The sequence below is a fragment of the Colias eurytheme genome, chromosome 29 (assembly GCF_061535395.1).
Source record: "Colias eurytheme isolate Ceu_HAF_F1 chromosome 29, ilColEury1 Martin Lab GWU primary, whole genome shotgun sequence".
NCBI classification, from domain to species: domain Eukaryota; kingdom Metazoa; phylum Arthropoda; class Insecta; order Lepidoptera; family Pieridae; genus Colias; species Colias eurytheme.
The window spans coordinates 2589447-2614170 of record NC_143008.1 but is presented as its reverse complement, the minus strand read 5'-3'; the positions used below and the strand labels follow the sequence as shown (position 1 = coordinate 2614170).

The 24724-nt window shown below is 36.7% G+C and overlaps 1 protein-coding gene across 1 annotated transcript in view; it reads right to left on the bottom strand.

Annotated features, from left to right (window-relative positions):
- The window catches only part of Lrrk (Leucine-rich repeat kinase), an 89637-nt gene that overhangs the window by 24519 nt on the left and 40394 nt on the right, over positions 1-24724 (bottom strand). The window contains 28 exon segments of the mRNA XM_090118405.1: positions 711-835; positions 2225-2357; positions 4753-4882; positions 5792-5982; positions 6511-6633; positions 6636-6683; positions 7190-7306; positions 8039-8226; positions 8549-8671; positions 9152-9239; positions 9834-9958; positions 10288-10366; positions 14265-14381; positions 14875-14944; positions 15422-15529; positions 15884-16026; positions 16688-16762; positions 17203-17405; positions 18034-18178; positions 18814-18915; positions 19969-20133; positions 20387-20477; positions 20823-21017; positions 21727-21821; positions 22173-22274; positions 22980-23153; positions 23731-23887; positions 24510-24656. Of these exon segments, the coding sequence (XP_089974531.1) occupies positions 711-835; positions 2225-2357; positions 4753-4882; positions 5792-5982; positions 6511-6633; positions 6636-6683; positions 7190-7306; positions 8039-8226; positions 8549-8671; positions 9152-9239; positions 9834-9958; positions 10288-10366; positions 14265-14381; positions 14875-14944; positions 15422-15529; positions 15884-16026; positions 16688-16762; positions 17203-17405; positions 18034-18178; positions 18814-18915; positions 19969-20133; positions 20387-20477; positions 20823-21017; positions 21727-21821; positions 22173-22274; positions 22980-23153; positions 23731-23887; positions 24510-24656 (3559 nt within the window).

Genomic DNA, 24724 nt, shown 5'->3' with positions numbered 1-24724 from the left:
AAATTAATGTATTTAAACAATTTTATTTATTGTATTGTCACTGATCCTTGACAACTGTACAGTTTCAATTAGTGTGTCAAAATCGAGTCTAAAAGAGTCGGTTACATATTTACGGATTTAGGATGATAAAATAAACTACAAAATTTCTTGCCGGCTGTTCACTTATGTAATCTATACTAATATTATAAAGCTGAAGAGTTTGTTTGTTTGAGCGTGCTAATCTCAAGAACACTGGTCCGATTAGAAAAATTTTTTCGGTGTTGGATAGCCCATTTATCGAGGAAGGCTACATATCATCACGGTAAGACCAACAGAAGCGGAGCCATGCGGGTGAAAGCACAGAGCACAGCTAATTGACGATCATCAGGCACCGCCCCTCGGACCTGTGACATTGTAACCCTGCAGGTGAAGCTGCACGTGCTAACACACCTTTTTTGTTTCTTTTTTTTTTTGAGGTGACAACGTCTTATAATTCGATAGAGCCGGATGCACGCACGAAAAAACATGACTCATGCGGCGTTACCTCGCTCTGAGGCGTTCCATGTAAGACTTGAAGTGCAAGCGAGAGCGCGGAACGAGCGACAAAGAAGCACAATCGGCCTTAAGACGTTGTCACGTTCAACTATCGTCAGTAAACCGACTTTACAGACAACCAATTTTTTTTAAAGTGGGGAAATGTTGCAAAGATACGGACGGACGTGCTAACCCACCTGCGCCAAGTGCGCGTCGTGCAGGTCGTGCGCGGGCATTTGCGCGGCGTCGCGCAGGCACGCGGGGCACGGCACCGCGCGCGTGATCAGGCACCGCCCCTCCGACGTGTGCACGAACCGGGTGCCTGTACGTGCCCAATATATATAATAAACTAGCAGTCCGCCCCGGCTTCGCCCGTGGTACCTACATGTTTAAACTATCCTATCTCTCAAGTTGGATCGAACTGCACGTGGTGTGCGAATTTTATTATAATCGGTTAAGTGGTTTTGGAGTCCATTGAGGACAAACATTGTGACACGAGATTTATACAGGATGTCCCACTATTGGTATACTAAGCGCGAAGGGACTTGTAGTTTTGCATACACTGATCACGTAAAAAATACTTAAACAACAAAATTACGTCAAAAATATTTTGCTAAATTTTTCCTGAAAATCCATGTTTTCTTCTCTAGCTTCGCGCAGGCGGCATATACCGCTTCTCTAATATAAGCATTTTGTCTATGAAAACATAATCTTAAATGATAGCTCGGGTGCTGGTGGCAAAGTTGGGCGGGTTGCTTGTTATGGGTGTACACATAGAGTTTTAAGAATTCATCTATTTAAAAAAAAAAATGCGTCTGGAATTTTATAAGTATTTTTTACGTACTCAGCGTATGCAAAACTATAACCTCCTTTGAGCTTAGTATACCAACGGTGGGATTGTGTTATGGAAACCAAATGGCTAATAAACATACATATATAATTTTAAATAAATACTTTTATAGACAATTAACACTCAGACACAGAGCAAATAAATATGTTCATCACACAAATATTTGCCCCGGGTGGGAATCGAACCCACGACCTCTGGCTTGGAAGGCAGGGCCACTACCAACCAAGGCAGGTCAGTCAAAAAATATAAATATAATTTTATAAAGAATAGAAAAAATTCGGTCACGAAGCGCGACTCAAACCCGCATCCTTTCACGCCAATCCAGGGCGGATGCTTAACCAATTCAGCCATAGACAATTCAATAAAGCATTTGAATGCTATAAAACAAAAAATATCAAATTCAAATGTAAAATATGTTTTGAAATGAAAGTTCATGGCAAGACAGTCACGTCATGGAGAATGATTATCTGCCTGTATTTGTCCATCTCCACTTCACGCCACAATCATTGAACCAGTTTGGATGAAATTTGGTACAGAGATACTTTCAGATCCGATAAACAACGCTAGTAAATAGAGAATTGTCTACTGCACAAATCTATATTAATATTAAAAAGCTGGAGTTTATTTGTTTGAACGCGCTAATCTCAGGAACTACTGGTCCGATTTGAGAAATTCTTTCGGTGTTAGATAGCCCATTTACCGAGGAAGGATATAGACTATATATCATCACGCTAAAACCAATAGGAGCTGAGCACTACGGGTAAAACCGCGGAGCACAGCTAGTTCGAAATAAACAGAACACAAATAGCCAAAACGAAACATTATTTCAATAATTACACTATCACAATATATAAAACTCACCCAAACTAGGATACCAGTCTTCGAGCAATAGATCGAGCAAATCCGACACGAGCGCGAGCACTTTCGCGAGCACCGTCGGACTCGGCTCCAGCGTGATACTCTGGGGATACGTGGGCGGGGTGTTTGTGAATACCTGTTTCCGGTACGTTAGTAAAAGAGTGTCAAAAGAAAAGAAAAGGAGCAAAAAAATTGACAAAGCAGTGCAGTAAGTGTTTATGAAAGATAGTAATGAAAAGTTGCAAAGAAAGGTGGCCAGATAGTTTTGTGGATATAAAATAGTCATTTCAAATAGGTGACAATTAAAAAAAAAAAGACGGGTTGCACTCCGGGAGTGCCGGCAGAAGTGAAAACTTGATTATTAACGTTCAGCATGTTTGATATTTTGGAATGGTATCCGTCTTACGCATGGAATATTAAGATTTTATACCCAACGCCGCTAAAGAAGTTTTCACTTCAAAAAACACGAAAAAAACAATATAAAAAAGTGTGTTTGGTTTAGGTTCTGAAAAGATATTGTTAAAGGGATAAAGAAATAATTATGACAGATAAAAAATGCTTAAAGGTATTGTTAAGATGGGACAGTAATATACAAAATTAGGAAAGGTAGTTATAATTGTTGTCCGTATCAAAACTCCGCCTACGCGTGTTTAGGCAGAGTTTTCTAATAAGCGACTTTGAACATTTCTGCTTCGAAATAAGGTGTAATTTCAATTCATGTTTTATGCAACGCCTCTCTAACATTTTTCAAAAGTGTGAAATAGATTCCTTTCTGAGTAGGTCTGAACACGTGTCTTTCGGGGTCCCGCAAGGTAGTATCCTGGGTCCTACTCTTTTTCTCGCATACATCAATGACTTGCTTTCATTATCCATTGATCAGGGTGATATGATATGTTACGCAGACGACACAGCCTTGGTTTTCCATGGTTCCACGTGGAAGAATTGTATAACGGCCGCTGAGCGTGGCCTGGCAAAAGTAGCAATGTGGCTAAATAATAACCTCCTCACCTTAAATACACAGAAAACTAAATTTTTGAGATTTCATAAAACTGTTAGGTCAGCGCCTAAAGACAACACTCCTCTCTTCATACACACTTGTGCAATAAGTAGCTCTGCTGATGTCACGGGATGCTGTAGTTGTGTCTCTATCGAAGTATCTCATGAAACTAAATACCTGGGTGTCATCATTGATGAACGATTCTCCTTTCGACCTCACATCAACGCAACTGCTAAACGTTCTAGGAAATTAATATATATAATGAAGAACCTGCGAAATAAAGTAAGTCTTAATATTCTTATGAGGATTTATAAAGTATTATGTCAACCTATTATTACTTACTGCATATCGATCTGGGGTTCTGCTCCATCCTCTGCTCTTATAACACTCGAAAGAGCTCAGAGATCTGTTCTTAAAGTCATGTTAAAGAGACCATTTATTTACCCGACGTCGACCCTCTATTCTGAATGTAAAGTTCTTAGTGTTAGACGCCTTTTCATTTTAAATTCAATCCTCAGGATTAATAAAGCAACTGCATTTACACTAGACTCCCATAGCAGACGAAATTACTTACCACTTCCCAAATTAAAAACCTCTTTTGCAAAACGTGCACCTAATTATATGTGGCCACTCTTACATAATAAAATAATCAGACACTTGAACCTTTCTAAAACTACTTGCATAACTAAAGACATGCTAACAAAATTGCTTCTTTCCTGGGACTATGCTAAGACTGAGCAATTTGTTCGTCTTCAACTTTTTTGAATATTTCTTGTGGCAATTGTTTAAGCCAGTGTGATTGTAATCGGTATGAAACAGGCCTAATTATTGACTATTGCTATGAAATCATATCAATTTTTTTTTTTGATATTATGACCTTCCTTTTATTCTTAATATTATTTTTACTTTTATTTAATTATTGTTTGTATGAATTTTTAATCTAATTTAATTTTTAATCTGTATTATGTTTATGTATTAAATTTAAATCTGAATTTTAAATATTTATCATAACATAATCGCCGCTCTGTTTATGAAATTCTAATGTTAAACATTTCACGGTCCCGCAGGACAGGCATTGCCTAGTGCGGGAACCAATGATTTTATTTCCTGTATTTTAACGTTTTTCTTTAAGAAACTGTATTAAGCACTATGTAATAATGTATGTATTAAGCACTATGTAATAATGTATGTATTATGACTGATGTACGTGTCTTAAAGAATAAATAATTTTTTACTTTACTTTTACTTTTACTGATTATGAGTGTAATTGTTTATTATACTTCAATACATCTCTATATAAAAAATGAATCCATATTTCCCTTGGTCACGGCATCACGCGTGAACAGGTGGACCGATTTCGATAATTCTTTTTTTAAAATAATCCTTGAAGTACGAGGATGGTTGTTATGGAGAGAAAACGTAGACATGTACCACGGGCTAAGCCGGGGCGGACTGCTAGTTCTCTATACAAAATATCCTGTCTGTCTTTTACTTGTCTCTACACAAAATACATAAACAAAAAGCAAATATATACCTGATAACCACCAATAGGCAGGCCATCTTTCCGCCTCGCGACACACGCCTGCGCAGGTAAAAGAATCTCTATACACGCAGATGTTTGCATGTCTAGCTCGCACCACACGCCCTCTTGGCGGACACGGAACCTATAAATGTAGTAAGATACGTTTTAGAATTCATTTAGATGATTTTATTGTTAGTTTAAATGGCTGAGTGTTATCTTAGAATCTTTAAGTTCAAAACTAGACAAGCGAAAAAGGTACTTGAATTTACAATTTCAAATGTTATGCTTTTTTTGATATAGCTGGATAATTTTTCGGTTGGAAATTCGTTTGTGAACCTCGAAGGACCAAATACTAATTTACATAACAAAATTTGGATAGGTTGAAACAGGGAATGGAAAATTTTATACGGATGATATAATAAAACCGATGATGGAAAGTCAAAAGCATAAAAGTCATTCCAAAAGATCCCATCTCCAACCTTAAAAATATTTATAACCACTTTGCTAAAACTACATCAAATGTTATTCGAAATGAAACAATGTACAAACATTATGTTAATGAAGTAACCCTAAATCGAGAAAATTTTTACAAAGTAAAACAACCTAACTAGAAAATTTTAACAAGGAAATTAAATTGTAATATTGACATGATTTTAAAGGAGCAACTATGGAGTTTCTTGCCGGTTCTTCTCCATAGATACTGCTTTCCGAATCGGGGGTATATAAAAAAGGTTATGACGATTTAAAAGTGCTTTTATAAGTCTGATTGAATAAATAAATGTTTGAGTTTCAGTAACCCTAATACATCTACATCTTACAAAGTTATCTTCCATTACCAGAACTAAAAAAAGACGGGTTGCACTGGGGGAGTGCCGGCAGAAGTGAAAACTTGATTATTAACGTTCAGCATGTTTGATATTTTGGAATGGTATCCGTCTTACACTTTTTCGATCAGGTCACGTGTCCTGACGCGAGTTTAAGATTTTATACCCATTACAGAAAAAGTGCTCAACGCCGCTAAAGAAGTTTTCACTTCAAAAAGCCCAGTCACCTCATCTGATGATAAATCTCCTCGGGTTCCACCTCCTCCGCGAGGTTACCCAACAGTGGGTCCTTTGTGGGAGGGATCTCCCGGAGTGAGAGCAGGGTTAGCTGACCGCAGACCAGCTTCACACCCGTCTTCCAGACTTTCCATGACCAGCCCAGTTCCAGGGCTTTGGAGGAGGTCTCGTCTAGCTCGATCTGGAAGCGTTTGGTTGGTTTTTAATCGTATTTTAAATAGATTAAAAAATTATCTATACAATAAGAAGCAGACTTGTATGACTGACCAAATTATTATAAAGTCTACATTTTCTCTACTTTTAAATGAAAGGTTTACCTAAAATGAAATCAGCTCATAACATCTTACAAATATATACATGTTTCGTCCTCTATCAATGAAAAACAACTTAATATCATCAGAAAAATTTAAGTTTATGTTTTAGAATACCTTCTTCATTGGAAACCAAATAGGTTTACGACGATTAATCCATTAAAAAAATCCTAATTCCATTTAATACACACGAAGTTTTGTCAATCGCATCGACTAAAAGTGACATGTAGTAAGTAGTAGTTCCCAACAGTAAACTAAATAAATTCGATTGAAAATTTCGACCTCTACTTAACAGACAAAAAGCAAGGTACAAATTAAATATCATAAAGATTTACGGATAAATTTTTCAAAAACACACTTTATTCACCGGAAATACAATACTTAACACTATAACTAACCTCTTGTGGCACTTTATACAACTCCGGAGCGGCCGCAGCCAACGCTCCGTCAGCCAAAAGCCGCGCACATAATCTCGCCCAGAAGCCACAAGGAACATACGACATGAGGAGAATTCGGCGTAGTGACCTCCCTCCATCGCGGCTTGAGAGGAGGATACCTCCTGCGCATTCCTCTGAAATATTTTAACATGTAAACTGACAGTGGTATAGAACTAAAGTTGCATACAAGTGCGCTTATGGTACATAGATATGGAGAATAATTTCATTCTAAATTGGCATGGTTTAAAATTCACGCACAAAACCACGTCCAAAACCAGCAAGGAACATACGACATTATTAGAATGGTGTTGATGCATACATGCTTTCTTTTTTTAAACTTTTTTGTATGTTGGTACAACACTATGTATTCCCAGTAATGAACCTACATTCAAAGCCTAATTAAAATAAGCCTAACTATAACCATTGCGTGTCAACAATTATCAACGCTAATATTATAAAGAGGATAGATTTTATAGCGGACTAGGGTCCGAAACCACTGGACCGATTTAAAAGATTCTTTTACCATGAGAATCCTACATTATCCTTTATGAACATAGGCTTAGTACGAGAAAAAAATAGACAACGAAAATTTCGGCAATGTAACGGGTGTTGCTAGTACAATATGAAAGAGATAAAGAACAGGGAAGATATACTCACGTGTGACCATATCGTTGTTTCTCCCGTCGTCGCACGCGGAGAGCGTGCTTGAAAACATGCGCCGCGGTGTGCCCGGCCATGTTCGGGATTTTAGAGCGAGCTGTAAGTGAGAAAAGATTTTGTAGTCACTACTCACTTCAATAACTTTTTGTTTTAATGTATGGGACAGGATTGGAGTTTTCATGCTAATTCCTTACTTTTACTAACAGTAAAGACATGAAAGTGTGTTTGTTTGACTGTCTTTCATGTCACTAAAGAGTGATTATGCGGTATGATTTTTTATTTTAGAAGATATGTAGATGGGAGGCTAAATAATGGTTTAATATGCTACTTTTTACCGCGTTGAAACATTATTCAGTTGGGAATTTTCTTAAATCACGCGGTTAAAGACACGGTTAGGATACCAAAAATTACTAACTTTTTGTTAATTGTTTTTAAATGTCTATATGTCAAATTTTTTATCATCATAATTGTATTTTGTTTAAATTGTATTTCGTTTCAATTGTATTTTGTTTTAATTTTATTTCAGAATTTTTTGGATGTTCTGTCTGTGGAATCAAATAAACGCCTTCTTTCTTTGAATTATTTTTATTATTATCACCATACTAGATTTCCGCCCGCGGCTTCGCCCGCGTTTTCAAAGGAAAACCCGCATAGATCCCGTTCCCGTGGGATTTCCCGGATAAAACCTATCCTATGTGTTATTCTGATGTATAAGCTATATTATGGTAAAGCTTCATTCAAATCCATTCAGTAGTTTTTACGTGAAAGAGTAACAAACATCCATACTTACAAACTTTCGCCTTTATAATATTAGTAGGATTGCACTGACCTGCGGCTGCGGCAGCTGCGGCTCGTTGTGCGGCAGCAGCGGCGGCACGAGCAGCGCGCGCCCGTCCCAGCACAGCGCCAGCTCGAACTTGTTCAGCAGCGACACGCCCAGCGAACGGGCTTCCTCCCCGCCCCCCAGTGCGGGGGATGCTTTGAACACGTGGGCGAGGTCTTCCACCTTCATTATACCTGGAAAAATTATTAGAAAACTTGAAAATTGTCAAGGAACAAATAATATAAGCATCATGAAAATAGGTTGACCCAGTCGAAAGTTCTGAACTAACATATCCAAAAAATAACGTCGAATGAATAGTATTTTTTTGGATAAATAATAAAAAAACGTTTTTTAATAATAGAATTGTTCTTGATCCATGACAAGTGTAAAAAGTTTGAACTAAATCTGTCAGTCTAAAGTGTATCAAAATCGAGTCAAGGTCAAAGTGCGGTTACATACAAACATACAGAAAACTTAAATGTGTTGGTTACATAAGTGAAGTTAATAAACACTTACCGTTATTAGCGAACGGATTGATCTCCCTCACAGTGACGACGTGCGCTAAAATGTCGCACAGCCACTGCGGTCGAAGGAAGTATAGCTCTTTGAGTGTAGCGTCGTCGTAGTGGAGGAGGATACCTGTAGGGAAAAATAGTATATTTTTGAAATGACAATTTGTGACAAAAATAAAATTTCCTTACTCTATTTTTAAGGCAATGTAAAACATATTTATCTACACTAATATTATAAAGAGGAAAACTTTGTTTGTTTGATTGTAATGAATAGGCTCATAAACTACTGGACCGATTTTGATGAAATTTGGCACAGATAATCTTTAGACCCTGAGAAAGAACATGGGCTACCTTTTATTGCGAAATATGTACCACGGGCGAAGCCGGGGCGGACCGCTAGTGTTACAAATATATTTATATCGGGGAAATACCGGCCAGCCAGTCAAGTAGTCTGGTTGAGTTTCCTCCATTTTACGATGGAGGAATTACACATAAAGTTTTTAAAAAAATCGCAAAAATTAAGTATAAATTAGCCTGCATCTGCTTAATGGGAACAACATCATATTCAATACAAATAAATAATTATTCAAAAAAAGTAAATGCTTACCATTTTCATGTAAAAACATAGTCGCTTGATGCAGCTCCGCCGCGTCTCTGAACATTTTCAAATTCTTCTGTTGCATGTATTGCGTGACCTGAAATTAAATTATATTCCAAAAATAGAATGTCTTAAACGTACTGTAATTATAATCTATACTAATATTATAAAGCTGAAGAGTTTGTTTGTTTGTTTGTTTGAACGCGCTAATCTCGGGAACTACTGGTCCGATTTGAAAAATTCTTTCGGTGTTAGATAGCTCATTTATCGAGGAAGGCTATAGGCTATATACCATCACGCTACGACCAACAGGAGAGGAGCCACGGGAGTGAAACCGCGCGGAGCGGCTAGTGTTATAATATATGTCGTTGTAAACGAGAGAATAAATTAAAAAATATGATCTTTACATTACAGGTAAAAACTTAATTTTTGTATATTAAGTGTATCTATATGTGTTTGCTAGTGTCATAGGTTTAGCTCATTCGTAAAGTAAGTAAATGGGTAAGTCTGTACACATAATATTTTACATTTACTTGTGTACGCGTATACACTATGAATGCGTTTACATGCGTACGCAAATGCGTACGTGTGTACACACGTGTGCGTTCGTGCGTGTGTGAGCGAGCGAGCGTTTAATCGTACGTAAACGCATAAACGTACGTACGAACCGCACTTTAAATCACTGACTCACCAATCGTCTATATTGGTCGTGTCTCAACACGGGCTCTTTCAACTCAGCGGCGAGTGTACTGACGCACTCTTCTAACGCGAGGTAAGTTGCCGGTACTCGTTGTTCTAGCATCGGTTCTTTGCTGCCTGGAGAGAAGTTTTAAAATTATTGCAAATATTTGTATATCAATGTAAATCGCATTTAACTTAGTGCTAAAGTATAGATTGCACACAAAGTGCAAATATTTTATTTCTCACAATTTAAATAACATTTTAGCTTTAACTCGACAGCGCAAGAAAACTGCTTTAACAAGATAATAGAAATTTGATCCTAATAGTTTTTAAAAATCTTCTTATAGAATATTTCTGAGGAAAAAATGTTTTAATGCTCTTGCCAGATACAAAAAAAGGTATGAGACCCAAATTTTCAAGTTTTTTTTATTAATTTAATAAGTTTAAAATAATAATTTTATTACCTGGTGGTTTCACACTGAACGCGACTGAATATATGATATCCGCCAACAGTTTTATATTGTGCTTCGTGCTGCATGATACCTGAAATGCAATTTTTTAAAGAAAAAGTTCGATCACGTGACATTAGTATTAGAACCCGCCTTTGGCTCCAAAAATTAAGAAACAAAAATCTTATCAATAAAAATTTATTAAGGGGATTACTATGGTCAAAACCGGAAAACACCTTATACATATTGAATTTTGTTGAGGAAACTGTTGGTACGATTGTCTTAAAAAAAATATATGTGATACTCAAGGATATAATTAACAAAGTGTATTGTTTACTTTTCAGTTTAGAACGGCCTAAACATAAAAAATACATACAAATCAACCCCTTTTTGAACATAAAACGCATTTTGTTAGGAAAACGGCTACATATTTATACATGAAATTTATACCAAAAAATATGTTATGATATTTGTAACAATTTGTATTGATTGTTTTTTTAATTTTCATTATTATCGTTAAATTATCAAGAAAAAACTCGAATTTATAATAAAACCCACATAAAACCTCACCTCTATTGCATATTTTCGACGAAATTTGACGGTGTCAGTTCGACTCGGACGGGGGACTGTACGTGCGGTTTTTTTTGCAAAATAACGCTAAAATTCACCGAATTGAATGTTTTGTTAAATTAAACCAGATTGTAATAGGTATTTACATGAGCAGTTCATGAAATGAAAGTTAAAAATAGGTATGTAAAGATATAAAAATCTGTTTGTAAATTAGTTTTGTTTTTGAAAGGGGTCATTGAATAATATCCAGTGTTGATAATTTTTGACAGTAAAATATTATCAGAAAACACATACCTATAAAACAGTAACCAGACTTTCCCTGTGCCTTGAATATTTTTTAAAAAAAGATTAATTGCTGTTCTATCGTATATTTTAAGGGTCCAAAACAATCCAAAGCCGGGAGATACTGACACAAAATTTTGGGTCATTTGTAACCGGATGGCGGTTCTACAGTGGTCTTAGTACGCAATGACAAAAAGAAAAATCATGGTCAGAACAGTGGTACCGGCATACTAGTCGCGTTAGTCGAACTCATCGGATAAATTACGGAAGGCAAACGATTTGTAACACAAAAATTTTAGGATTTACCGATAGCCCATAAAAAAGAAGTAGGCGGTAGTGTCAGGCCCATAGAAATCTAAATAACAAGGCAATAGAAGTGGTAAGCGCGCGTGACATTTTCGCCGCTCAGGTGGTTACCATGCCACAAGTCTGTTCGTCGCTTGGTGGTCGCTTGTTCAGTTGTTCCTGACACGTGCATGAGTAAACATGGTGTGTTACAGCATTTCCCAGTGCGGAAATTCTTCCATAAATTGTAATTATACTAATAAAGGAATAAAATTTCACCGGTAATTATTTTTGTTTATAAATATTGCCGTTTTTCCTTAAAATTATAGAATATTTCCAAGTATTACGAGTGTCACCATAGTAATCGAAATAACAATGAATGACACAGTCGACCATTCTTATTATCACGTTTAACACAAATTTCAACCTTATTTCTATGAGTTTATGTTCAAAGTTATATCTATTGAAAATTGACAACCTCTGTTGTAGAAAAGCCGAATTTTTGCGTATTGGAGCAAAAATAAACAAAACGTCTCATATACTTGGGGATGTTATTCTAAAATAAACCGTAAATTCGTGCGTTACGATACATATTAAAAAGCTTAATTTAATATTTAAGTTTGTTTTCACTAAAATCAAGTTATCCAATAAAAGGCATAGTTTACTTGTGTGTACTGTTTAGCTATCGGTTTAAATGTGTTGATTTTGGCGACAGCGGTTTTCATACGAATTATGACATTATAGCACTTCTATGTGTCTTGTTATTTAGATTTCTATGGTCAGGCCATACTTTTCCGGTGTAATTTACAGCCCACAATACCGACGTGAATGCGTTGATTTAAAAAAAAAATTCAACCATTTGTACCAGGCTAATTTTTGCACAGGTAATCATCGTCCAGTAGCCATGTACGAAAATCGCCATGCCATACTTTTCAGACAGTTCCAAATGCTCGCCATACCGCCGAAAATCATCAATTTTTTTTTATATTGTATAAAATCATTTAATTTTATATTATTGTATAAAATCGTAGGAAAGTCAAAACTGACATAAACGTATAGCAACATTTTTAGCCGACGCCATTATAGGACGAAATTCTCAATTCAACTGAATTTTTTGTTGGTTCCGTTACCTCCGCACTTTTAACTGGGTGAACCGATGATTTCTTCTACACTAATATTATAAAGAGGAAAACTTTGTTTGTTTGTTTGTTTGATTGTAATGAATAGGCTCATAAACTACTGGACCGATTTTAAAAATTCCGTTCACCATTCAAAAGCTACATTATCCACGAGTAATATAGGATAGGTTTTATCCCGGAAATTCCACGGGAACGGGAACTATGCGAGTTTTTATAGATACCGACACAACTAACACTGTATTCTTTGTACGGAAGGTATGACCCATATCAGTCATAGTCATAGGCTCTGGTAACTTCAGTCGCAGGAAAATCACTCATTTTGTAATGTGTTCAAAGATAAACAGTAGAAAAAAAAACTCAGTTTAAAACACGTTATAATATTTTTGATTTGAAGCTGCTATATAGTCGATAAATAGGCACCAAACTCTTAAAGGGGTATAATATTTTAATGTTTAAAAATCGAAACACATTTTATTTCTCGTCATCATTTCAAAGACGTAAGGGATTTAAAAAATTAACCCCGAACTAACTACAAAATACATAACAAGTCGAAAAAAACGTGATTTCTTGTCCGTTCCCCTATTTTTTTCGGTGTGTGTAGGTTGCATGCATATATTCCTACTAGGTATGAAGAGATATACAGAGAACGCTAAATACATTTGCCTGGTCACCATTCGATACACCATGACATGGTAGAGGCCGTTCTATAGAATTACGTCAAATAATGTACTCCATCTTTTATATCTCTGTAGGTGAGATGTTCTCCACCCTAGCCATCATCAGGTCTCCAGAATATAGTAGAGTCCGTGTTGAATAAAATTAATTTCTAAATCGGTGTTTTCTTAACTGTTCCCCACTCTAGAACTTATAATTACTTGCTTAGTCATTTTAAGGTCTCCAGAATGGGTCATGTAGTAGAGACTTTGCTTATAACGGTTAATGTTGAAAGATGAGTCTTCCTACATTACATTTACAACATACATAGTACACAATATTTACTATTCATAAATGTAATATGTTACTGCCTCTCAGAGAAAACATAAATTAGGTAGAAACCACTAACACATTACGATACAATACGATACAGTATACAATTCCATAATCTTTGGTCACTTTTACTTCAACAACGATGTATATTTATAGAGGGCGGTTAAAAAAACAAATTCAAATGTAGTGACAGAATCATTAAGGTCGTTGTACCGTGTAATTGCCTTAAATTTAAAACAAATCCGATAAAACTCTGACAAAAAAAATGAAAGTAACGACCAAACCTAAGTTCTAAATACTTGTACAATGTACATACTGTAAACGAGCTTACAAATGTATAAATCTCTTTATAGAACTACTAACTTTACGCCAGCGGCATCGCCCGCGTAGTCAAACACGCATACTTCCCGTTCCCGTGGGATTTCCGGTACATATAACATCTATCTTATGTCCTACCTCAGGTCCCAAGCTATCTCTGTACCAAATTTGAACTGAATCCATGCAGAATTTTTTGAGATTAGCCCGGACATACATACAGACAAAAATTCTTAAAACAATATTTTTGACTTCGGAATCGATTGTAGACCACGCCCCAAGTATTATTAAAAAAAAATGTTCAATTTACAGTTTTGACTTTCCTATGATTTTATTATATATGTATATCGATTCTTTCCCGACTCTATATTACTTTTATTACCCAATCTACAATACATAGCATTATTATCTTACTTCTATAGTATCCAAAACCCTGGGCAGGCCGAGTTTATCAGCATCTGGTGCTCCCATAACACAACCACGAATTAACCTCTGTAAGGCCATGGGACTTTCACTCTCTGGAAGATTTGTCTGTAATAAAATATAATAATAACTAGCATTTTTTATAGACATCAAAATTATAATAACTATAAACTGCTAGCTAGCTTTCCGCCCGTGGCATCGCCCGCGTTTTCTAAGAAAAACCCGCATAGTTCCCGTTACCGTGGGAATTACGGGATAAAACCTATCCTATGTGTCCAAGTTACCTTCTATATGTGTGCTAAATTTCATTGTAATCGGTTCAGTAGTATTTGCGTGAAAGAGTAACAAACATACATACACATTCATACACATACATCCATCCTCACTAACTTATAATTGAGTTTCGAATCGAAGTAAAGATGGACTACACTTTACCAAAAGTCAGAACACTTTATGGTGATATAAACGAGATAAGGTTAGGAGTTAAAAAGTTCAATAATAATTATACGTTCTAGAAAATGGTTAATATTCTATAATTTATTTTTATTTATTATTGTATGTTTTAATTAATCTATTAGAAGAATAACAAACGGAGACTTACATTCATAATTTGATCATAGTGCGTGCCGACCATGATAACGGGGGATCCTGGTGCTCTGGCTTGTATAGATCTGTTAATATAATAATGTTCGCAAGTAAATAAGAAAAGAGTTTATGAATAAACAAATAATTCATTTCTTTTTTTGACAAAAAATATACTTATATTAAAAAGAGGAAAGATTTGACTGTTTGAATTAAATAGGCACCGAAACTACTGGATCCATGATGTACATAGGATATATTTTATGATGTTTTTATAGATAGTAGTAGATAGCCGATACGAATGACTAGTTCTAAAATTATACAATACTAGATTTCCGCCCGCGGCTTCGCCCGCGTTTTCAAAGGAAAACCCGCATAGTTCCCGTTCCCGTGGGATTTCCGGGATAAAACCTATCCTATGTGTTAATCCAAGTTACCCTCTATATGTGTGCTAAATTTCATTGTAATCGGTTCAGTAGTTTTTACGTGAAAGAGTAACAAACATCCATACATCCATACAAACTTTCGCCTTTATAATAGTATTAAGATTAAGATAAATAGGTTACCTAAGCCACTGTAGAGCGGTGGCCAATCCCTTCTTCCCGTCTGGCACTTTCCACACGACCAAGTAGAGGGAACGCCGCGATAAAAAGTACTGGTGGGTCGCGTAGTACCTGAAAATATAAGTTGTAATATTGAAAAAAAGAAATAAAATTTCTGAAATAACTAATTTGATATCGAATTCATAATTTAATTTAGTTATCATCATCATCAATCTCAATTTTCTTTGAAGTGAAACTTTTTTAGGCGAGTTGAGAGTAAAATTTCAAGGTCGCGTCATGGCAATGTGAGAAGTGTACAGAAGTCGTGAAAAGAGGCGTGTCAGAAGTGAAACTTCTTTCGCAAGATTCAACGATACCAAAATCGTTGGCACTCCATAACGTGACGGTATTGCTATGACGCGACCTTGAAATTTTACTCTCAACGCGCCTAAAGAAGTATCACTTAATAAATAAATAGTAACATACTCATGCTGCCCGCCAAAGTCCCAAGTGCTGAAAGTGACCGGGCCTCTAGCGGCACGCTGCGGCTCGAACACCCACCAACCAATGTCCACGCCCACTGTGGACATCCCACGGGTGCTTCTGTTGCCCATACGTTTTGCCCAGTGCTGGGAAAACGTACATAAAATAATATATTAAATGCGTATATTTGTAAGAAGGTGGTAGAAGTAAAACTTAAAATTGCAGCAGTCGTAGAAACAGAGCAAAATAAAATGGGAATCGTATTAGTTCAATACTGAGAGAAACAAAAATACGTGTGGCACTCGAGGACTGCCGCGGTAAAGCTATTGCATAGCATCGCATCGCTGTGCCGGTTGGAGTGTTAGGTTTTTTCGTTACGGAATTTTTACATTCGGTCGCCGCGCTCAAGGCCCGCGATAGAAGCTATGCAATAGCTTAAGTCATCTAGTCGATGTCCACGCCTAATGTTGACATCCCACGGATGCTTCTGTTACCCATACGTTTGGCCCAGTGCTGGGAAATGTTGTTATAGATATTAAAGTCACAGTAATAGTAGAATTATAAGAAGAAGACGTCGAAAAAGTGGTATAAGTAATTAAAATCAAAGCAAAAGAAGTAGAAGTTAAAGTGGTAGCAGTCTTAGAAACTAATGTCGTAGAAAATAAGTAGTATAGAGGAGAAGCAATCATTGAAATTAAGTCCGAATTTTGACACTTTACAGGTGACATTTTCATATTATTGTTAATTACTTGAATGGATGGAGAAGCTTTAACCAAGTGTTGAAAAACCACTTAAAGTTTTACTTACATCAGTTGGTTTTCTTCTGTGGTGTATTGCAGATTCTTGACGAAGACACTCCAAGAGACTGGTTTTACCGATTCCCTGCAAATGTAAATATAATCTTGAAATATACAAACTTCACTGAAAATATAATCTTTTGACACTTATCAACATATATTTAAATTTCAGCATTAAACAACCTAATAAGTTTTAAATTACCACTTCAGTTTAACTTATTACCATTTTCAATCATTCAAAAATGCATAAGTGATTTTTTAGGTATATTTTAAACTAACATGCAAATTATACAATAAAAAAAGACGGGTTGCACTGGGGGAGTGCCGGCAGAAGTGAAAACTTGATTATTAACGTTGAGCATGTTTGATATTTTGGAATGGTATCCGTCTTACGCTTTTTCGATCAGGTCACGTGTCCTGACGCGAGTTTAAGATTTTATACCCATTACAGAAAAAGTGATCAACGCCGCTAAAGAAGTTTTCACTTCAAAAACACTTAAGTCTACACGTCCAGCCGCCACTAACCTGAACACCGACAATCATCAGCTTCATCCTAGCATAGGGCTTCGCCTCATGCAGGACCGACCGCAGGAACCCGACCACATCGACGCTGCGACTTCGCCCCCCGCGCACTACTGAGCGGAGGGGCTCCGAGAGACAACACCCGACCGTGTTGAGGTTCCAGAGGCGGGTGAGCAGCCCCATTTGGGGCGGCAGGTCTGTTATATCTATGTCCAAACAAAAAAAATTGGTTGTCTGTAAAGTCGGTTTACTGACGATAGTTGAACGTGACAACGTCCGATTGTGCTTCTTTATCGCTCGTTCCGCGCTCTCGCTCGCACTTCAAGCCTTACATAGAACGCCTCAGATGAGTCAGAGCGCGGTAACGCCGCATGAGTCATGTTTATTCGTGCGTGCAGCCGGCTTTATCGAATTATAAGACGTTGTCACGTCAAAAATCATCAAAATCGCTTCAGCCAGTCGAAAGTTATGAGGTAACAAACACAAAAAATACAGTCGACTTGAGAAACTTCTCCTTTTATTGAAGCCGGTTGAAAATACAGTAAAATAATATGTTAGTACGAAAATCAAGTCACAGATAAAACTGCCATGATTAAAAACTTAATTTTGCACAATGCTTCCTTTTATAATGTAAGAATTGTCAAAAATTTGTAAGATAGTTTGTATAAAAACTGCCCATTTTTTAAAGTTAAGTCGATAAATATTATTTTTCTAGTTTTACTTTTTAGACCCTTTTAATTCGGGTACAACACAAGCAAAGCCGCATAATCTATATAGTTCATTATTATCTCCTATAGTACATATACTACATCATAATATAACAAAAATACAAACCTTTATTCCCGCTCAAGTTAAGCACAGCCAGGTTGGAAAGCAAGTGTATGGCCGGTGGGACCGATCTCAACAGATTGCACGATACATCGAGCATAGATAGCAGAGGGAAGAGTAGTCTGCTCTTTAGACGACACTCTCCTTCAGACTGGAAAGAAGAATTTAATTCATTTATAAGTCAGTATTGAGTATACACAAAAAAAAAACAAATATTTAAACTCCATTTTTGAAGTGAAACTTCTTTATCGGGGTTGGAAAAAAAATTTAGTGTAACATTTTTTCGTTACGCGTGACATTTTTCCGTTACGCGCCATCTTTTTCTTATCCCTACCACGCGTGATTCGACGTATTTCTGTAAAGTTGCATATAGTTTATTATTTTTTGAAAAATAAGGTCATATAGAAGTTTCATTTCTTACGTGTGTACACTAGTACACGCACACATTTTTTTTAACGTGGCCTTACTACTACACAGCGTTTTCTGCAGCGCACGCTGCTTGCTATGTACATATCCGAACTTTTGCGATTTATAAATAAGAGAATTGAAACCATTTTTTATTTTGATATCTATGGCAAATTTTGTACACGATAAAACGATTTTGTCGCACATGTTTGATGTTCAAATCAATTTTACACGTTATAAAAATCTGTAATATAATTCATAAATCACCTTATCCTCGTATTTTCTTTTACTTTTATCGCTGTTTGTTTGTATGTCTTAAAGAAAGATACCCCATAAAGTACCAAACTGGGTCTATACGGGATATGGAGCATACAAACTCACCCATTCATCATCATTATCATCATTCCGGTGATCACTGGGCGGGGCCAAGCCATCATCGTCTGTTGTAAGTTGTATCCTTGTTAGCATATTGTTTGCTAGGATCTGTAATAAAGAAAGATAAAAATAATCAAGTAATTAGATCACTTGTATTCACTTTCATTAAAAATAAAGTAAATTTATCACTATAACTTTTTTTAATCCTAATCCATAGGTTACCTGGTATAAATCGCTCAGTAGCGATAAGGCCGCCTTTTTGGCTTTATATTATATTGTCTTTTTCTTTTTGTTATATTGTCTGTTTTTATTTGTTGCTAAATAAAGTGTATTTATTATTATTTATTATTATTTAATATATCACTTGTATTAAAGTTTATAATAAGGTGATAACAAGGGGTCGATTAAAATGATTTGGTATGAAGACCGAGTTAATTCTGTAAATTGTTTATTTATAAGACGATTTTAAATGTATTGTAAAAAGAATCCGGGCTGTGACGTTATGAATCCATCGTCTAAGTTGCCTATAGCACGTACTGACATGTTTTAAGTATTTAGTTCGTCAGTACGTACTATAAACAACTACTCACAATTATCTATTAAAATGTCGAAATGTCAGGGCGGTGTAGTATAAAACATTCACTTATAATACCACAAGAGCTTCAAAATTGAAAACTTGACGACTTTGTTTGCAGGGAACCTTGAGGGATATGGCAGATAATTTTGAAGCTCGTGTGGTATTCGGGGGATTATTTTTCCGTCCCAAAATTCGGCCAATAATTTCACAATTGAATTGAACCTGTCAGTTTGACGTCAACGACCAGAGAAAATTTTCAAAAAATTATCAGTATAATACCATGTAGGTTGTACCACGTGACGTCGAATGGTGCAATTCTATTGGTCGATATTTGGGTCGGAAAAATTAATCATTGAAATTAACACCTTATTTCCTGACAGTAAAGTCTATTGTTACTTTAGAAACCTCTGCCTAAATGACGCATAGGCAGAGTTTTGCTTGAAACAATTTTGATCTAATTGTGAATCTAGATTTTTATAGTACTTAAAATATATAAATATTATTATTATATAATATGTACAAAATTGTGTTTTATACTGTAATTAGACAAATCAAATCATAATAAATCCTACACGTTCACTCACCAAAGTCCTCAACGCCTCCAACCTCAAGTGTCGTCTCGCAGCACAGGCCGCACTCAACAATTGTGACCGCACAGAGCCCCCGGAGCGGGGCCGGGACCGTCCCACGCCCCCGCTGCCGCAGTAACACGCTAGCGGGGACCCTACTGAACTTCCGAAACTGTCCACCTGCCGGGACAAAAGGAAAATCACATAGAAAAATAATAAAAAGACGTGTGGCACTCGGGGACTGCCGCGGAAAAGCTATTGCATGCTATGCCTTCAATCCACACCTCCATGTCCGTCGGAGTGGGGAGCGTGAGGTTTTTCGTTACTAAATTTCTGGATTCGGTCCCCACGCTCAAGGCCCGCGATAGAAGCTATGCAATAGATTAAAAACTAAGTTGAAACAGATATTTCTGTGTGATATAACAAAACTCACCTGTGGCAAACTCGGCCAGCACGTGATTTCATTGTAGCTAAGGTCCAGTTGGCGAAGATTCGTTGGATATGACGTCACGTACGACATCGACCTAGTAAACAATTTAAAACATTAAATTCGTAAAACGTAGTAATTATTGTGAAAAAGAATATGCGACTGCGAAAGAAGGAGGGTTATTGCACCTATTACACGTGTAGATATATATTTAAAAAGCTTTCTCCAATTTTTACTTAATCTCACACTATTAATAACACTTTTCTTCGCTCTTTCTCTTACTACCCTCCTATTTTTCAATTTCGCCCTTTAATTACCTTATATTTTGACTTGAATTGTGTTAATAATTATTAAATTGTACTGTATAGCATAGTGGTGCTTTGGAATGACTGTAAGCCACTATGTTCTTGAAATAAATAAATTATGTAACTAATAAACTCACCTCAGCCCATTATAAGCCATGTTGAGCCTGGTCAACGCGGGGGCCCTACACGCGAGCGGCGGGGGGATACACGAGAACTGGTTGTGCGACAGGTTGAGGGACGCCAGGCAGCTGGCCCCGGGGCCCGCGGGGGCCCGCGCGGGGCTGGGGGCCCGGGCCCCGCGCCACGCGTGTAAGCGTTTCGCTTCTGACCAGCTGGAAACAAAATGTAATACGTATATAGCTTGATATTTAGTTATATAGCATTCAAAAGCTTCATTACTGAGATTTGTATTCTATTCCAGCATTGTATTCTATTCTAGTAGTATTGGCGCATGCTGTGTTAACCTCTAATTATTTGTTACTTTATCGCAGGAACTATATGTTATATAATAATTATGTTTAAGAATCATTGTAAACAAATGTTGGTTGACCAAATAAATAAATAAATATTCTTAAAAAACATATAATAGCTACGAAACAAAAAGGATTATTAAGCTATTGCATAGCTTCTATCGCGGGCCTTGAGCGCGGGGACCGAATTCAGAAATTCCGTAACGATAAAACCTCACGCTTCCCACTCCAACGGGCACGGAGGTGTGGCTTGAAGGCATAGCATGCAATAGCTTTACCGCGGCAGTCCCCGAGTGCCACATGTCTTTTTTTTCTTATGAATTATGAATAACTACACAACCAATATTTTGTACAGATTAAATATTATTCAAGTGAAACTTCTTTAGGCGCGTTGAGAGTAAAATTTTAAAGTCACGTCATGGCAATACCGTCACGTCATGGAGTAAGGCGACGATTTTGGTATCTTTGAAGTTTGCCAAAGAAGTTTTCCTCTGACACGTGTGCTCGGCACACATGCTCTTTTTTGTGAAAAGCTATTTATAATATTCGTAGGTTTTTCACAAATACTTACATAGCGTTACCAGCTCGGTTGCCAAGTACTGGCACATCTTCATCGTCAGGGGTCGCATCACTGTTCTCTATGGACGGACTTCGAGAGGCGGATTTCTGAAAAACAGGTGCACTAATATTATTGAACACAATTTTTCCAAAGGATATTATTTGAAGTGATTACAAAATTTACAAAAAAATTACATTATTATTATAAATATGTAATCGTAATTGAAAAAAGTTTAGCAAATGTGCAGTTCTAACAAAACGAAATATCATGTTATTCTATGTCGTCGTTACTAGGTTACGTTGTTGAATTTTGTTGAACTGTCAAATGTTGCCTATTAAAATGGCTCTACTATAATTATATTTTAAAAACTGTTTAATTTACAGAAGTAGTACTCGCGTGAACTCAAACGCAACAACAAACCAATTTATATCTTTAACAAATTCTAAAAAAATACTTACCCCCATAGAGAATCCAAATGGAGCGCTATTCGAAGAGGGTGAAGCGCCCGGCAGCGGGGACTGTGCGGGGGAACTCGCGTCCGACATGTAGTCGTTTACGGGCTGGAAATCAAAATAAAATTTATATTAGACTATTGGTCCGCCCCGGCTTCGCCCGTGGTACCTACATGTTTAAGAGTAAAATGATAAATGAAATAAGTGAAGGAATGCTTCATCGTGAGGATTTTTCGTCTAACCCGCTTAGCCAACGTACCGCGCGTACAAAATAGTGTCTTTTTTTAGATTTTGTAGGCTTGTCAAATGACTAGTATCATGAACTGCATCGCTCTTTAAAAAACTGTGCCTATATACCTACGCATAGGCAGTGTTTTGCTTCTGAATTTCTTTCACTTTTTTATTTAAACAGGGTATACAATACAATAACATTTGGAACATTACTGACACGCAATAAGGTATTAATTTGAATGAATTTTTATTTTTTACTAAGCCATCTCGGACACATTTGACCAACTTATAATAGGCGATGGTTACGCCAATGGACACAAATATTGTATTGAGATCAGTACCAACCATATAATGGCCAAGTTTCAGTAATTTAAAACAACATTCAAGTCTTGCACGCTAGAAGAATATTGACGAAATGTATGATACAAATAAAGTTTGGCCAAGTTGGCCCACGCTGGTTCACCTCATCATCACTAGGCAGTAGGCAGTTCCTTCAAGTAATTCAGAACAGCATTAAAATCTAGAAGAATATTGGCGAAATGTACAAATAAAGTTTGGCCAAGTTGGCCCACGTTGGCTCACCTCATCGCCACTAGGCAATTCCTTCAAATGATTCAACGCAGCGTTCAAATCCCGCAAACTTGGCGCACTCCACATATTCGCTGGTAATGCTCTTAACTTGTTGTTTGAAACGTCCAGACTTGTGAGGGAGGGGAGGGAAAATAGCTCTGGTGGGAGTACTTCTAGACGATTATCCTGGAAGAATATATTAAGGTATTATTTTAACAAAAAATCTCAAAACAAGTGGCGCGAATGGAAGTAGTTTATTAAGATAAAAACAAAATAATGATTGTCATTAAAATTACTTCAGTCAATAACTTTCTACTGATGCAATAACTTTCAAATCGGTCGAGTGGTTGCGAATTATATTTATTTGACACAAACATTAAGTTTTTACTCGATATGACATTGTTGCACGTATAAAAAGCTACACTCGATATCAAAAAAGAACATGTGTGCCGAGATAACAAAATCAGCGCCTTGTTCCATGACGTGACGGTATTGCCGTGACGCGACCTTGAAATTTTACTCTCATCGCGCGTTAAGGAGTTTCACTTCAAAAATCTAATTTCCTCTTTATATACAAATTACTATAGTGAAGTCCCGTGTCCCCAAGTGGGGACACGGGCCATCCCCAAGTGGGGATATTCTTTAGGGACAAATAGGTGATCAGCCTTCTGTATCTTGCCAGGATCCTGTATTAGTCACCACCGAGAACTAACAAAAAAAAAAGTTAACCATTCTACCAAGGAGAAACGAAATAGATAAATACCTGTAAATACAACTCTTGCAGCATAGGCGCTGTGTACACGCTGGTACTCTTTTTCTCCGCTCTCTTTCTTCTCAATCTGCTCCCGTCCAACTCTTCTTCGAACGGATCATCTGCTGTTGGTAAACGCTCTAGTTTGTTTTGAGCTGCGTTTAGGTACCTGTAATGGTTTATATCTTATAATATTATTAATGTACTAGTTCTATGTTATGTTCTAGCTTTCCGTATCTAAAACTTAATAAATTATGTATATACTAAAACCTTTCTCTTGAATCACTCTATCTATTAAAAAAAACCGCATCAAAATCCCTTGCGTAGTTTTAAAGATTTAAGCATACATAGGGACATAGGGACAGAGAAAGCGACTTTGTTTTATACTATGTAGTGAAGCGAAAGTTAGTATGTTTATTTATTTGTTAGTACTTCATGCAAAATCTGCAAAACGGATTTTCATGAAATTTGGCACACACATAGAGGGTCATTTGGATTAACGCATATGATAGTTTTTATGCAGGAAATCAAACGGAAACTATGCGAGTTATTCTTTGAAAATGCGGACGAAGTCGCGGGCATGAGATAGTAACATAAATAAAGTATAATTTAATGTCTTGCGTAAATAAACAATCATATCGCTTCATAAAATTTGAAGTTTAAAGCGTTTAGCGTTTGAAAAGACACTTGGTTATTAACAAACATATTGCTCGCACATTTTTGGTGAAAAAAGCACCCTTACCCTCCCTCCCCACAAACACACAGACACACAAACCGATGACGTCACTAACCTCAAGCTAGTCAACCCGAACAGCTCTCGAGGCAGTTCCCTCAGCTCATTATTGGCTACTTCTAATCGAGTTAGCGCTAACAGGGCGTGGTTACTCGCACTTAGTTTGGGATTCACACGTAACGCCGCGGCACGGAGCCAGCTCATACTGAAATTGATAAAAAAATCGTTTATTTAGGGACAATACATAAGGTCAAAACAATATTTTATAATAAG